The sequence below is a fragment of the Molothrus aeneus genome, chromosome 5 (genome assembly GCF_037042795.1).
Source record: "Molothrus aeneus isolate 106 chromosome 5, BPBGC_Maene_1.0, whole genome shotgun sequence".
Taxonomy (NCBI): Eukaryota; Metazoa; Chordata; class Aves; order Passeriformes; family Icteridae; genus Molothrus; species Molothrus aeneus.
The window spans coordinates 63720532-63736943 of record NC_089650.1 but is presented as its reverse complement, the minus strand read 5'-3'; the positions used below and the strand labels follow the sequence as shown (position 1 = coordinate 63736943).

Here is a 16412-nt window from a genome sequence, read left to right as displayed (position 1 = left end):
CTGAAGTCTAAGAACAATTTGTGTAATTCTTTTCCCATGGATTTCTAAAAATCAGTATGGATTGTGTTGCAGCAAGTAGAGTATTTCCAAAGCATGTACTGTCATGAGATATGGATGTGTACTGTGTGATAAAACTGAAGATTACCATGCTTTGGGAAGCCAGGATGAAGAATCTTAAAATATGCAGACAACAACAACAACAACAACAACAAAATTATAAGAAGCATGTAGTTCCTCAGCTTGTCCTAGATGAAAATATGGATTTTTACCTCAAGAACTTTGAAAATGCTGGATCCAGAAAAACAGCCAGTTACTGACATTTGACAATATTCAAATGTAGGTGGGTTTTTAATATGTTACTTCTAAACTTCTGGTGACAGATTTTTAAGAGTAAATAAATGCGGGCCAAGTTCGCAACTTGGGAAAAATTCTACTTCATATAAATCAAAAACCAGAATGCAGCTGACATGGTGATGAAGGATACCTGCCCTACTCTGTTTCTTTGGTCTTGTGACAGCCATCTAAGATGACCTCAATGATCCAGACACCCAGGGCAGAGAAATTATAGAGCCACAGGAAAGTTTAGGTTGGAAAAAGCCTTAAAGATCATTAAGTCGAGCCATTAACCCACCACTAAACCATGTCCCCAACTGCCACATTTACATTTCATTTAAATACTTCCAGGGATGGTGACTGCTACCACTTCCCCAGTCAGCCTGTTCCAGTGCTTGACAACCATTTTGGGGAAGAAATTTTTCCCAATATCCAAAATAAATCTTTTGTGGTGCAACTTGAGGCCATTTCCTCTTGTCATATCACTTGTTAGTTGGGAGAAGAGACTGACACCCACCTGGCTACACCCTCCTGTCAGGAAGTTACAGAGAGTGATAAGGTCCCCCCTGAGTGTCCTTTTCTCCAGGATAAATATTCCAGCTCTATTGCCCTTCTCTGGACATGATCCAGACCCTCAGTGTCTCTGTTGTGAGGAGTCCAAAACTGACACCAGGATTTGAGGTGAGGCTTCACCAGTGCTGGGTATGGAGGGACAGTCACTGCCTTGGTCGTACTGGCCACACTATTGCTGGTACCCTCACCAACAGCCAGCTGTTCCTGTGGTACTTCTTCTGAAACCTCCTACTTAAAACCCAAAAAACCAGAAGGATCATGAGGCCCTGCTATTATCTTCTCTATTTGTGCTGAAAAATCAAGTGAGTCTCTCTTCTCTTCTCTTCTCTTCTCTTCTCTTCTCTTCTCTTCTCTTCTCTTCTCTTCTCTTCTCTTCTCTTCTCTTCTCTTCTCTTCTCTTCTCTTCTCTTCTCTTCTCTTCTCTTCTCTCTTCTCTCTTCATGGTTTTCCTCTTCCCTGGTTTTACCTTGGAACACCTGCATTACACTTTGGCAGGTGCATCAACCACTCTACAATAGAGCTGTAAAATACATTTCAAATCTTACCATTCTACCATTGTGGAGGAGTCAGTATTATTTTAGTTTTGATTGTTTTATTCTTAATATAGGGATTGATTTGTTTATCAGTGAAACAGTTTGGAGGCAAAGCTATGATTTATTCTTGCTTTCCTTTAGTAGTTAGCTATTCTTCAATCAAAGACAATCAGTAACCATTTGAATTTCATGATCACTCTGAATGTAATTTCTCAAAGAAAAAGCACTTATTAATAGATAATGATCATGGCAAAAGGAACTGGAGGGTAAACTATTTGTGAATAACAAAATAAAGAAGACCTGAATGCTAAAGGCTTTTGCTGTGCTAAAATTAACAGGCAGTGAATTAGATTTAATCCTAGATATTTTAGTAGGTTGTAATATGTAGATTAAAAATGATTAGGTTATAAATGAAATATTACAACTGTAAAACAAACACAAGTTCAACTAAGAGTTGTAATCAGACCACTGCATTTAAAAAGCAGATTCTGTGATCCATGGTCCAGATTAAGGGTTTGTCTCACCAAGACATCTTCCAGCTCTGTAAGTAGCACTATTTCATCTCAGCAGGTCTGGACTAATTGCACTGGTTTTGGCAGCCCTGATTTTATACCCATTAAACTTGGATTCTTCTTAAAGTTCAATAAATGTTGGCAAAATAGCAGTGGCAGCAGTGGTGATGTATGACACAGCACACACTACAGACAACCTGTGGAATATTCTCAAGGGAACATTCATTTATGGTGCTTTGTAAGATGTCTTTCAGGGTTTTTCAGGAAAACAGACATGCTGGTTGTGACCACACCAGAGATGCTCATAAAAAAGTAGAAAAAGATAATACTGCCATTCATTCTCAAAGAAGTGACTTTCTTAAGCCTTCTCAAAATATTTAAGGTCACATTTTATTTTTGCATTAAATATATCTGTTTTCAGAATTCAAATGTTTTCTTTCTCAAGACAAAACAAAATCAATTTGTTTGTCTCAAGGTTCTGGCTCTGTAAATTTAGTCAAACAACTGTTGTGGCAAGCAAAGGCTCAAGCATGGAAGGACAGATGAAGACCTGATTTATGAGCCAAATGTTTTCTCTTTTTTTCCTTAGGTCAAACTGGCAACTACAAAGAATCGTGTCCAGCGATGAAACACATTCATAAAGCCAAATTAAATTCCACTGCAAGCACAAAACTGTTTTCAAAACCGTGTTTCAAGCTGACAAGAGTGCCACAAGCAAAGAAAAATTATAAGCACAAATTGCATACTGGAGATAAATTACCAGTCCTCCCTAAACCTTTACCTCAAACATTATTAAGCTCAGTACTACAAAAGGAAACCCTCTGAAAAAAGCATAAACTAGTTACTCTGTATCACTACACTGACTCTGTAGCAACCTAATTAGTGGTGTGGCTTGCATCTCTGTAACTGAATTATCCTGACTGCTCTTTTTTATTATTAGTTCCCTCTTCCAGAAGGATAGAATATTATCTGCTGCATTGTTTTCATTTATGCTTATTGATACAGAATTTAATTATGTTTTTCTAGCTCATAGTACTTAGGAAATTGGAAAGAGCCTGCTCAAAATTAAAAATATATTCGAGAAATTAATGAGCAGTTTACTTGTCAGTGAACTGGTTTGGATGACATCAATTTGGTCATTAAACAAAGCCAATCATCCACCAATACATGTAATTTCTATCAGTGTGTACATGAATCAGGAAAACATGCTTACTGCAATTTTCTATGGGAAAAGTGCATGTTCTTAGAGTGGCAAATTTTGGCCATTTTAGTCACACTGACATCATCAACAGTGCTGAGGCCCTACTACAGCACACACAGCAATCAAGACCAAAGGACCCCATTCAGCAAAGACTGAATATGAATTTTGCTAGAGATGAAGAGTCCCCCAAAGTCAGTGGGACCATAAAAGCAGGAAAGCACATAAATACTCCTTGGCAGGATAAAGACCCACGTGTGGATTACATGAGCTCATCAGCAATGATGGGGCTGTGAATGCTTTACACACCTTGCACTTTTCATGGCTCCTCACCTCAACTGTGGCTCTTGGCATTGGGAGAGATGAAGAGCAAGTTTCCACTGAAAGCTCAAAGAACAGGAGCCTTGAACTCAAGGGAAAACTTCCTGCTGGTGAAAGTTGAAAAAAAAGACCCAAAACCCTGTAATGAGCACTCCCCACATCTAACCCTAACATCTCCATTCACTCCTACCCAAGATTTGCTTGTTCATTCTAACAAAAAGTGGGAAGATGCATCAATGTGACTTGAGTACTGATTCTTCTGAATGAGTCAGTATTTCAAAATCTTTCAATGCTGCATATTAAAATTTTAACTTACATCTGATGAAGCTGATTCAAGGATAATTCCAAACCCTGAAACAGGGGTCTCTGGCTTCAGGGGGGGTTCAATTGCTTGCAGACTCGACTGTTCTGAGTTTGCTGTCAGCCTCTTCTCATTCTCTGGAGAGCTGGGTTTCTTATTTGTGGAAACTGCTTCAACAACTTTGAGGGGCAGTTTTCTCTTTTTATTTCTCTTTCTTGATATTGTTGACTTCTGTGCACAAATCAGAGGAACGGGAGGCTGCTGTCTGTTTTGAGTCCCAACTGAATGAAAGAAATTAATGCATTAATTTTACAGAGAAAAGCCCATGAACATCCACACAGATGCACCATTAAACTACTGACTCATTGAACTTATTTTCTAGATAAGTGATGTGATTTTCAGGGCTGCTGGTGCATGGGAAACAAATAAGTTTTATCACCTTTGCATAATTTTCCAATCTGAACAATGGGGATAATGACAGTGAGCTCTGTGGTGAGGCTTTTCAAGCCTTTTCAAGCCATACTGATGAACAGTATGTTAAGGAAATGAGGAATACACAGTTCTTTTTCCTAGTGACCACTGGATGGCTGGTGACATGAAGCACTTAAGAGATGATTAATTTGTGTGTCCTCTGAATGACTGAGAATCTCACTCTTTGAGGATCTGCTCCTGATAAAGTAAGATAATACAAGTGCTAATGCAATTACAGTTATTTTTATGACAGTGGTCTCCAAGTTAATTAGCTCAGCAAGAACATTTCAAGTACCATTATGTCAAGAATGAGTGAAAACACTATTCAATAGTTTAATTTCTGAGGGGAAAAAAAGTAACCCAAAATTCCATCAGTTTGTTTTGCTCATACACAAAAGCTGACATGTATTACCTCTGAAATATAAGAAACCATATTTTACATTTATCAATATTTTGCATTTTCCAGCATTCACAATCATTTGTATAAATTAAGGCACCAATCCTGAACCTGTACCAATATGAACAAGCCCTCCAGAAGAATGCTATCAAGATACCATTATGTGTGTGGATAAATCACTAACATCAAGGTCAAAACAAAGAAAAAGCCACAAGTGCTCTACATGCAAATCAAACTCATTCAAGATATGAGCAAGATACAAAAAATCCTCATCTACAAAGCTTCAGGAAGAAAACAAACCTCAGACTATTGTTTATTAAAATATTTCTGGAATATTTCATTTCTGGCAAGGATTTACAAGACTGTGATGTGTAGTTTATAATTAAGACAGTAGGGTGTCTGAATACTAAAATAAGTTATTACACTTTCACTTATAGGTTTGAATTTTAGGTTTTTTTTTCTTTTAGCGACAAAAATGCCAAATGATTTTTTTTCTCTGCAAAACCTTAATTTCAGAAAATATGAAGTATTCCAAGTGAATAAAAAGATTCATGAATTAACAAAGGTACTTACTCTGTAGATACATAATAAATAAGAAATGTTCTACTACTGAGGAGTCAGCTCTTTTGGCATAGACCCCAGTTTTCTAACTCTCACTCACAAGCCATTTTTCAATCACCCATGTGATCTCAATGACATAAATTGGTGTGATTGCATAAAAAATCCCATGTACCAGCAAAAATTGTAAAACTGGGCTTTGGTGTACTTCTTTGTAAACTGATGACTTCTAGAAAAGCATTTTTATGTGTGCCAACTGATATTACAAAACCTGTCTGATCGTTCCCATCACTCACTCAAACATTATACACCGTGAAGACAAGGAGTTTAGTCAGCCCTTCACTCCACCCATCTTTCAGTTAATTACTCAACACTCCCTTTTCTTACAGAGGTCTTATCCAGCCTCTCCACAAGAGAAGCCTCCATGGCTCCAGTCCCCATCACTCATGCTGGATGGGCAAGTCAGCTGACAAAATTTCCAACATCTCCATCTCCTCATTAGTATTAACACTAATTTTTAGGTAGCACAGAGCCTGCAGCTTCACATCAGCCTATGATGACTTAACTCTACCTACCACGTTCTCATTATCTTGCTGGCTCAACTACTCCTCTGGCTCTGCACTGTTCTGTTTCAGCTCCCAACCTAGGAGAAAACTAGACTCAGTAATTTTCCCCAGTGAACAAATTATTGCTGGTATACACACTAAAAGCTGGTGCTTCATAGCCAGAGGAAGGGTGGAGGCCACAACATGCAGTAGCTAGCTCAGCTGAGACTACCACAGAGCTAAAAGAGGTTTGAATGAAGAACTATTTGGTAACTTTCAGCTACCTTCAAATTTTACTTTTTTTACCCCTAAGATTAGTGAAGTGCTAAGGAGAACACAGGTGAGGTAGCACTTGGCCCCCCTGGATCAATACACTGTGAAAACAAAGTGGGCATATTGACCTGCCCACTCAGCTCTCATTATGTATCTGATCACATTAATTTTATTTTCAATTTAGCCTTAAAAGGCTAAAGATAAAATCCCGTATTTCAGGTAAGGATCTGAAAAGTAGAAGTTGCATTTCCAAGAAACCTGTGAAAATTTGACTTTGACTTTGATATGTCAGGATAGCAGGAAACAATCCAAGTTTTCCTGAGTGCCCACACAGACTTTAATCTCCTAGACCATTCCCTAACAGGAAGATCACGGAATCATAGAACAGTTTGGGTTTGGAAGGGTCTCCAAAGACCATCTCATCCAACACCCCTGTATCAAACTGGGCCATCCTCAAGTCATTGCTTGCCAGAGGTTTGCACATACAGGACTGGTCACTGTACCTGCTTGCAGCTGCATCAATTTTCGCATGGTCTTGAGCTCCTGAAGAATGGCCTGCAGGGTTGACTGGCAATTACACGTACAGCAGTTTGGTCCAACTGATGAATTCACCATTGGAATTTCTCCTGAAAGAGAGTGGAATGAAATGGGTGAGATGTAAGCCACACAAAATCACCCAGCCAACAATTGGCAGGTGTTTGAAGCTATGATCAATATACTAGATTGTAAAATCAGATCAAAAGCATGAAAGGAAGTAATTTTCAACATGATTCCTTTTAAGAGGAAGGGACCACTAGTTTTTACTCAATTTCTAATATGTGCAATTATATTGAGTTGGGATGCAATGTTACATGGGCTGGAGAAGACTGCTCAGAGTGTGAATATAATGCAGTCCTCACAGCAGGGCTTTCTATTGTCAGGCTGGATCATCTTGAATAACAAAAGCACCAAACCTCATTACAAACATACTTATTTTATCACACTCACATAAAAAAGCCCAGCTCCTGGAACAGTCTTACAAAGAATGAAGACAGTCTGTGCAATAAAGGTTTGTGCTGTACATAAAATGAGGGTCTAGCAATTTTTAAACTGCTTGAATCTTACAGGTGATTCTTTACCATGTGAAGAAGAGAGAATGAAAATAAAATACCCTACTTGGAGAAAAAAAAACCCAAAACAACAGGACAGAAAAGAGCCACATGAAAGCTTTCAAATCTGCTCTTCTATTTAGTAGGGTGGGATTGTTTTCAATGTTTTCCAGCACTGTGACCTGCAAGATGGGGTTTCCAGAGTCTCCCTTTGAAAATTAATATAGTAGTTCAAGACATTCCTTTTCTCTAGTAATTCTTATTAGTGTTTAACTGAACTCACATAGTTGTAGTTGTAGGCCCTCAGCAGTGCTTTTATTACTGTCTTACTTTCCAGAAATTTTGCATTTTTTGTTCTGAATTAGACCAGGCTGTAACAGCTGAGGGATTTCAAACTTTGCAGGATAGTTGTATCCTGCACTTTAGCTTAAGACAGCTGTATCCCTAGACAGCTATCCCTAGCTGCAAATAAAAATTTCAAAATTCAACAAAACACCTAACAGTATCTGGTTGAAGCTGAGACTAGATGGGATGCACCTCCCTTCCTTTCCAAATATCCTTACAATGATTTAAATTGATGGCTATTTTACTACTCAAGACTGCAGGAGGAGGGATGACCATTTCATGAAGATAGGTACAAATGCACCTAACAAAATAACCTCACTTGGTGTCACATGTGGACTTCAGCCAGTGTATTTCCCTTTTTCTTCTGCAGACTGACACTTACCAGGTGCCCTTTAATCATGACCTAGCTAAAGTGAACAGAAGCAATTCATTTAATCTCCACTTATAAATCTTCTCATTTTTCATTATTACTTCTGCTTTCCTCTGAAGCCAAACCAGGTTATTAACACCTTTTCAGGTTTGGGTTGTGTTCTTTCATCAGAGATCCCTGATGTCAGATCCACACAGATGCCCTGACTTTAATCCTCATTTGAAATAAGTGAAAATCTGGCCACCACCAGGCACTTGTTCTCTGCCTCCTTCCATACAGTCCTTCAGACCTGAAGCAACATCTATCAGACTTGAGCAAACTCATGGTAACACTCCAAAGGTGAGCTGCTTGTAAAGCTAAACTAATGCATCACTTAAAGCCAGCTGGCATCTTCTGGGTGTCACACTCCTCTTTTCCTCCAATATTTAGATACTCCACACTCCTGCAATTACAAATTTTGGTATTTTAAAATATCATACATGGATAAAATCTGTTAAAACTGTATTAAGATAAATGGAGTAGTTAACAAAATCCCTGCAAATCTAGCAGTTGCAAATGCCATAGAATCACTGCCTTCATCTCTCAATTTCAGCTGCAAATAAAACAATTTTTATACTAAGAAGTTACTTGGAAAACAGGCTGAGAATCTCAAAATGAAACAAAAAGGCTTCTGACTCAGCAGGACTCTGCCTAGTTTGATCTCACCCTTCCTTTGTACACAGTCTATTCATTGGAAGTTCCTTGGGGCATGGATGAGATTTTACCTTTTCAATGGTCCACAAAATGTTTAGCCCATTGTTACAGGTACAGAGATAAAAAAAAAAAATTGTTATCTTTAGCTTTGCAGCAGATTAATCAGAATCCCTCAACTTGGCTCCACCAACACCCTTCACCTACATGTTTTAAGTAGATGAATTTCAAGACAACTTATAATTTAATAGCACCAGCATAACCCTACCTTTCAGTAAGACAAGCAGGTACCCCAGAAATGGGTGCCCCAGAATTTAAAAGAGTTTTATTAACAGACTAATACAAAGTAAGACCATCCTTCCCTCACTCCTTTCTCAGTTGTTTTAGACTAAAAGATCCTTGGGATGAAGCCTGTCCTTTCTCTTGATCAGAATTCAATATTCTAGAGGGCTTCTGGAAGTGTTTTCTTCTGGAAATGATATCTGAAAGACTCTGGGGGGGAAAAGGGTTGGTGGTTTTTGTTTCCTTCTTAACCAAGGCTCTACATCACGGTGAATTGCACGTGAAAACTTGAACAAATTGTATCAGTAAATACCTGTGCATCTTTCCTGTTGCAATATAACATGTTCCTAATGAAAACACACAGGCACACAGGCTCCTGATGGAAAACCACAGGGTCTATTTTCCCATTGAGGCATAGGGGATTTACTTTATAATCCCCATTAGCATTGATAGAAATTACCCATGTAAATCTACCATAGGTACTGGGAATGGGAAAAGAGACCACCAATATTTTAAATCAAAGCAGGGTTCTACTGACTCCTTACATATTCATGAGGGTTTTTTATTTTCTTTCTATCCTCCCTCCTCTGATCAGTTATTGTGTTGTAAGAAATATCTAGTAGAGTGTTCTCAGTCATTATTCTAAGCACTATCTTTATCATTTTTAGAGGACAAAAGCAACCCTTTTCAACTGTTATAAATCAATTTTTAATTTTAAAAGGAGATCAGACTTTTTATTTTTATGAAGGAGTCTTTAAAGAGCCATCTCCCTCTCTTTTGGAAGCTGGCCAGCAGGCAAATTTGATACCTGCCTGTGTGACTGAGAGAAGGAGATGACACAAGTACAGGAGTTGCTTCCCCCATGTGAGCAGTAAGTAGCCCAGGACAGTGTTTTCTTCCAGCTGCATCTGCTGAGAGGGAATTCACTCACTGTAACTAACATTGCTACCAGTTTATACTGGAAAAGCATGCAAGAACTACCCAGTGAGAATGATCTTGATGCAACCCAAAAACAATTCAGCTGCTGTATCACTGCTGGATTTGGTACAGAACACAAGAAATGAAACTCAAGTGTGAGTTTACTGTCTATAATAGGACAGACATGGTGCTTATTATCTGTAGTCCCAGGTGGCTGCCACTAAAAACAGTGGGTCACAGATGTCTACCTAACACCCTGACTTGTGGAACCACCACCTTAAGTCTGGTCTGGAATAAATCCCTTTAGTTTTCATGGTCCTACTCTTCCCTCTTTTGCAGCAATGTCTATTATTTTATTTTAGTTGATGCCTTAAGTTTTAGCTCTCACATTTTTCAGATTCTGTACTGCATTAGTATATAAGTCTGAAATTCATATAGAGTGTTCGAAAGTTCTCTTCACAGTTTAGTAAGACAAAACAATCCTTTTCCAAGCCCCAAAAAGTATAAACAAAAGCAAATTAGGGGGAGTAAAACTGGGAGAATGTCACTTCATTACCTGAAGCTGTGATTGGACAATTAACCCCAATATGTAAATGGACCAAACTTATAAAAGAGTGAAAAACTTGTGACCCGTCATCCATCTTGGGTGTAGCCTGGGCCAGGCCCTTGCACTGCCCAAGGTGTATCCTTTGAAGGCCTTTTTAACAAATCCCTACTTTATTTCTCTTACTCTGTCTAGCCTCTGCTCTAGGTACCCTCTCCAGGCATCACTTTCAATAACTTTCTCGTGAATGTTTTCCACACCAGCACCTATGAAACATTTATTGCAGCCTCTCCTTGAACCACCTCACCCTGTGAGTGGATAAGTGCACCACTGGGATGGACTTGATGTGTCTATTACATTCAACTTTGAGCAATTCAGATGGCCTACAACACAGATCTTCATTTTTTACATAGTATCTATCCACAGTGGACAGAAAGAGTTTCTGGACTCAGAAACTCTTCATCACCTACTACAGATGCCTGAACACCTCCCCAGTGATGACCTAAGCCTGACAGCCCCAGGTAATAACATTATGTCTGGCAGTTTTGTTCTGGTAACTTAAACACCACGGTGAGAACCAAGGAGTAAAATCTCCCTTGAAGTACTGCTCAGCATTTCTACACCCAACTTTTAAGAACTTTGTCCATCCTCTGAATAACATCTAAAATACTGAGTTTGATGCTCAGGCTCTCAATGCAAGGGCTGGGGGGGGAATCAGGCTGTTAAAACGCCCAGAAGAGCTATGTACTGGGTGAGGAGCAGTTTCAGGGCTCAGAAATGCATCAAAAGTTTTTCTCGCTGCTCAGAAATGCATCAAAAGTTTTTCTTCCCTAGAGGCCAGGGTTTGGAGCCCAAGCAGGAGTCAGGATCACAACAGCCCATCAGAGGCAGACACTTCAAACCCAACTGCTACACAGATTGTCTTTTCAAAGGCGGCCAGAGGAGAAGGCCCACACCCTCCTTTATGTAATAACCCAAAAGATTGCATTCCTTTCAGCAGCAGGACAGCTGCAAAGGGAGGTGCCCCCTGGGTGCCTCCCCCAAGGGCTGGGAGCTTGGGCATTTCTCCTGCCCAGCCCAGCAGGTTGCTCAACCTGACCCTTCCATGTCCCATTGACCACTTCAAACCTGTAAGAGATCATGAATCAACTGAATCCTTCCTCCACATATAAAAAAATCAAAGCTGACATTTTCTTGCATATAGGGCCAAATCCTGTCAACACATTTTAGCTCACATGCTGAATCAGGCCCCTGAGGGGATAGAGGTGCTGCTCCACCTACTTTCTGGATTTGGGAACAAGGCACCTAATCTATGCAGGCTTGGGCACTTCTGTGCATGCAGAGAACTGTCCCTGCCAGTGCCCAGGGCCTCTGAGGACAAAGAAGGAGATGTGTGATGAATTTTGGGTCCTTCCATATTTAGAAGATTGTTATGGTGGGGTTTTGACAGCAGAGTTTTTTAATCTGGCAGCAAAACTTCCATTCTCTGGGACTTAATAAGAAAAAAGGCTTTTTAAAGGCACACTGCCATCTACTTCAGGGCAGAATTCTCTGCCAGTACTGGATTGGCCACAGTCTAGAACATGCTGTTCACAGGTAGACTCCATCATCTCTTTTCTCCAATAGTCTCATTGGAATAAAAGCCTAAGGCTGTGATGGAATTTTGTACCTGCAGTTCAGTGGCCAGTTATAAGGCTGATGCCATCCCTTTATGAAAGGCAGTAGAATCCTGCTCCACAACTGGTGTCACAACAGTGCTACATTACTCACAGCAAAGAGGAGTGGTATAGGTTGACATTTAATTAGCCATGAATTTAATAACAATGACAAAAGCTGTTTTAATAAGTACTGTATAGAAATTAAGCTTGTAAAGGCATTGAGTAATTCTATCCTATCACCATTTTAAAAGCTAAGACAGATGGTAGCAGAATGTACAGTGCCCACTTTCACACCTTTTTGCAGTGATAACCATGTGCTCATTTTGTAGACTCTGAACTATAACTGCTTTCAGTGCAGTGCTACAATATATAATCACAACAAAGGCAGATATTTAGTAGACAACAAGGAGAGGGGGGGAAAAAAGGCACCATTCTCAGTGTCTAACAGGTCATACCATTGGATGCCACAGTTCGAGCCTGATTTTGGAATGTTTTGGATCGAGTTCCATATTGCCCTGACAGGTGGCTGGCTTGGGGTGATAACTCATTCCATGCTCCGCTCTGGGACGGATGAAGGCTCGCCTGGGACTCCGCAGGGGGATTCAGGCGCTGGGCCCAGGCTAAGTCTAAATCTTGGGGCTCCTCCTTCAGTTTTTCTCCTTCTTTGCCAACTCGTTGATAGATTCTTCCAGTGCTGTCATTCAGTAATCTTCTCATCCCTGTAATTTGTTTTTTAATTTCCCGGCTTTCATCTCCTAATGAAAACAGAGCCACAGTTATCACTGGAAATTAGCAAAAACAGTAATGGGTAGCAATTAGTGGTTTTAGATGCCAATAAGAGTTGGAGCAAATAAATAAATAAATAAATAACAACGAGAAAGAAAAGGGATGCTTGAATGGTCATTGGGATGTACCAGGCTATGCCTTCACACAGCCATGGCTGACAGCTCTCATGCCTGAAAGACCTGCTGAACTTCGCTTTCTTGATGTTGTTTCTAAGGCTTTGATGAGTAAGATTATTTTTTTGCCAGAAGGAAATAATAACAGCCACAGCAATTTCAAATAAACTGTCCTTTTAAGAGCCTGATCCTATTCAGGCATTGACATCAGTGGATATTTTCCCTGAGTAAAGCCCAAAGGATCAGACCCTTTATGTATCAGGTTGCTGTATGCTCAAGGATAGATCCTACAAAAAAAAAAAAAAAAAGCACAGAAAGCACCACATCACACACATGCAGAACAGCACTGCATCTATTGATTTTAATGAACAGAATTAGTTCCTTATTCCACAGAATTTAGTAATACTGGATTATACAGGAATAAATTAAACAGTAGCTAATATGTGTCTAACTGCAGATAGCTGAATTGCTGGATGTCTTAAAAACGTAGATTCTAAAAAGAAAATGAAAATATATACCAGAAAAATGTGACTGTTCCAAATAAATTCAGGGCATTTAAATAATAAAAGTTGCATACTTAATATGCCTGGCACCATTTAAGTATTAATTTTACATATGAAACTGCTGATTGCACAATGAATAGAGTGTTTTGGGCAGATAGTAGCCTGTTTTGCTTGTTAAAGCATATATTACATTTCATGAGTAATAAGGAAGTATTCGTTGCCCTTTCTGAAGAAAGAAGCTTCTGGTTTTCTTACTGGTAATAGAAAAATTAAATACCCTAAGCAAATGTCATAAGTAAGATCTAGAAACTGATGAATGAACCTTCCTTTATAGAATACTTAATACAAAAATGCCTGGTATCCTCTATTCAATTTATATTCCTGCTTCCCTAAATAAACCTATTTTTGGAAAAGCAAGTGTTCTAAAGAAACTTTAGAAGAAAAAAAAACTACTCTCCAAAAACCCAAGATGCGAGGTGTGCCGTCTCTGGTTCAACAAGGTACTTGAAAGTGTGCTAAATTCCAGGCATGTGAACAATTTTATCAACTCAATAGCACCATTCAATTGCCTAAACTTAGGTGCACGTTTAGGTAGCAGCTAAACCAGACAGCTAAAAGAGCAGCAAAGCCCTCCCCAACACAGGCCAAGCTCAGTGTGGCTGGGACTGCTCCAAGCCTGGTATGCTGAACATCCAAAAGAGGGAGGTTTTGTTCTAGGAGGAGAACGAGCAGAAGGGGAGAGGAGCTGAACAATGTGCTCCAACCTCTGCTGGATCCCAGCATCTCCTGCTTGACCTGGTGCACCGGTTCCCTGGGCTGCTGCCAGCTGGCTCCAGCCCACCCCGATCCAGCGAGGAGAGTGGGCGGCTTGCAAGAAAGCTTTGAGTCCAAACTTAGAAAAATATTTGCCAACCCCGTAGAGCAACACTCCAGCACCATTTCCACTCCAGCTAACACAGTGAGAGAAACCCTCTGCAAGGAAGTTCTGCGCTGTATTTATTTATTTTGTTGGTTTGCCTGCAGATTTCTGTGTGCGGGTGTGATTTCATTAACAGTAACAGCACCAACTCCTTTAAAATGACACTTTTTGGCCCCCACCCAAGCAGGAGTTGACTGTTTGCAGTTCCCAACCTTGAAAGGCTGCAGAGTAGCACTGGACTCCAATTACTGAGATACTCACAGCCCTACACTGCACGCTGCCTTTCTCCTGTACACAGCTGTACCTGCCCCTGTCCCAGCTCCAAATGTTCCCACCACACCACAGCCTGGAGCAGTCCCTTCCTGTCGTGCCATTTAACATTACCCTGGGAGCTTTAAGTTGGCAATTTGGATTTGTACTCAATGGCAAAAAGTGTGTGAGTATCAAAACAGCTTCCCACCCACCTCCTCCTGCTGGGTGCAGGGACTGTGCTACGTGTCTGGTCGGGTGACATGTTGTTAGAAAGATTAAATTTCCGTTACCCAATTACATAAAATATTAATGTTAATTGAGCTTATTCAGCCTTGATTCTGTTCCCTTGTTCCTTTATATAGAAGTCTTTCTATACAGTGACATGAGCATACTTAACTCCAGACAGAAAAAAAACACTACATTTATGTTAGAATAAACCCTGAACTTGCACCCTACATAAACTTATCTTTTTGATTAGGTAGATCCTTACAGGGAGACTCACCCTTTGTAAGCTCGTTTGTTGGGGTTTGGGTTTTCAGAGTTTTTTCAGGGATTTTTCTGTTTGTTTTTTTGTTTTGTTTTTAAAATATGTCTTCCCTTTTGCAAGAAAGCATGTTAAAATCCTACAGGCTATAAGCCTGACTTAGTCTTCAGTGCAAGTTTACATCTCCCCTCTCCCAGTCATGCCTTTTTCCAGCTCTTAGTTTGTAGCTGACCAGCAACAGCAGCATCCTCCCCACAGGAGTGGAGAGGAGAGGATGTTACACCATCTGAATCTGCAGATAGGTGCAACACCAGTAACAGATTTAACTTCTTGCTCCCTGGTTACCTCATTTGGCTATTAGCTCTAGAGCCCAAGGACAGCGTTTTGTTATCAGTTATTCCACTGCTGATAATTTTCACAGATAATAACCATGTAATTTTAAAATGAAAAAAAAAATAGATGGGGCACAGAGAAAACACAACAACTCAAATTAGTATGTCCTGTGGAAGAGCCAGCCTTCTTTTAAATGCTAAATAGAATAATAAAGCACTGGAAAAAAAATCATTTATTACACAGAAATCTGCATTATATATCTGTGCAAAGCTTTCTAAGATAGATGCTGAAGCCTGAGAAGAGTGGTGCATACTTCAGCCTCTCTCTGTACACATACCAGAGCTCCTCACCATTTCCAAGGAGATGGGGATGCCTCCAAAGGCTGCCTACAGGATTTGCCATTTGGATACCCCATGTAAATCCCTGGGTTTTATCTGAAACCATTGAAGTTACTTGCAAAACACTAAGACACTTACAAAATGCTATTCAAATAGAGCCATGGCAAGTTAGAGCCCTATTTATAACTTGTATATAGAGATGTCAATTGTTATAACAAAAACATATTAGGAATTTTAAATAACTGCTGTTACAGGTGTTTCCACGATGACCCCTTACAAACAACCTATTCTTTTTCCTATGTGATGTGACTATAATCTTATAAAAACAACATCAAAAAAAAAAAAAGGCAAAACAAAGCCCTTTAATAAATGCTACACAACATAAACAGTAATTTCCTCAAAATTAATTTCAATCTATTTCCTTACTGAAAGTGTACAGGACTTTGAAAGATGCAAGAATGTTTAAAATTACAAAGGAATAAATGGAAACCAGAAAACTGTTCCAGGCTGCAGTAGCATCCACGTGCTAAGTGTGCAGCTGTCTGAAGCAACAGGCCTGTAAACAACCCCAGTTAACAACATATTAATGATAATTTATTTATTACACTCTTCACTCCTATATGCCTGTCCATCTTTTCACTATTATGTTTATTAAACTTAATATATCACACTGCCTACCAACACCTTGTTATACTTTTCCTGAACAGTTTATCAAATATTATCATAGCACTGCAAACAATTATAAAATTATATGTGACCATATTGATATGTTCA

At 39.5% G+C, this 16412-nt stretch overlaps 1 protein-coding gene across 1 annotated transcript in view; it reads right to left on the bottom strand.

Annotated features, from left to right (window-relative positions):
• BEND7 (BEN domain containing 7) overlaps positions 1-16412 on the bottom strand; it is a 46823-nt gene that overhangs the window by 21121 nt on the left and 9290 nt on the right. The window contains exons 3-5 of the mRNA XM_066550981.1: positions 12366-12665; positions 6519-6641; positions 3787-4052 (exon numbers count right to left, since the gene is read on the bottom strand). Of these exons, the coding sequence (XP_066407078.1) occupies positions 3787-4052; positions 6519-6641; positions 12366-12665 (689 nt within the window). The remainder of the gene's footprint in view (positions 1-3786; positions 4053-6518; positions 6642-12365; positions 12666-16412) is intronic.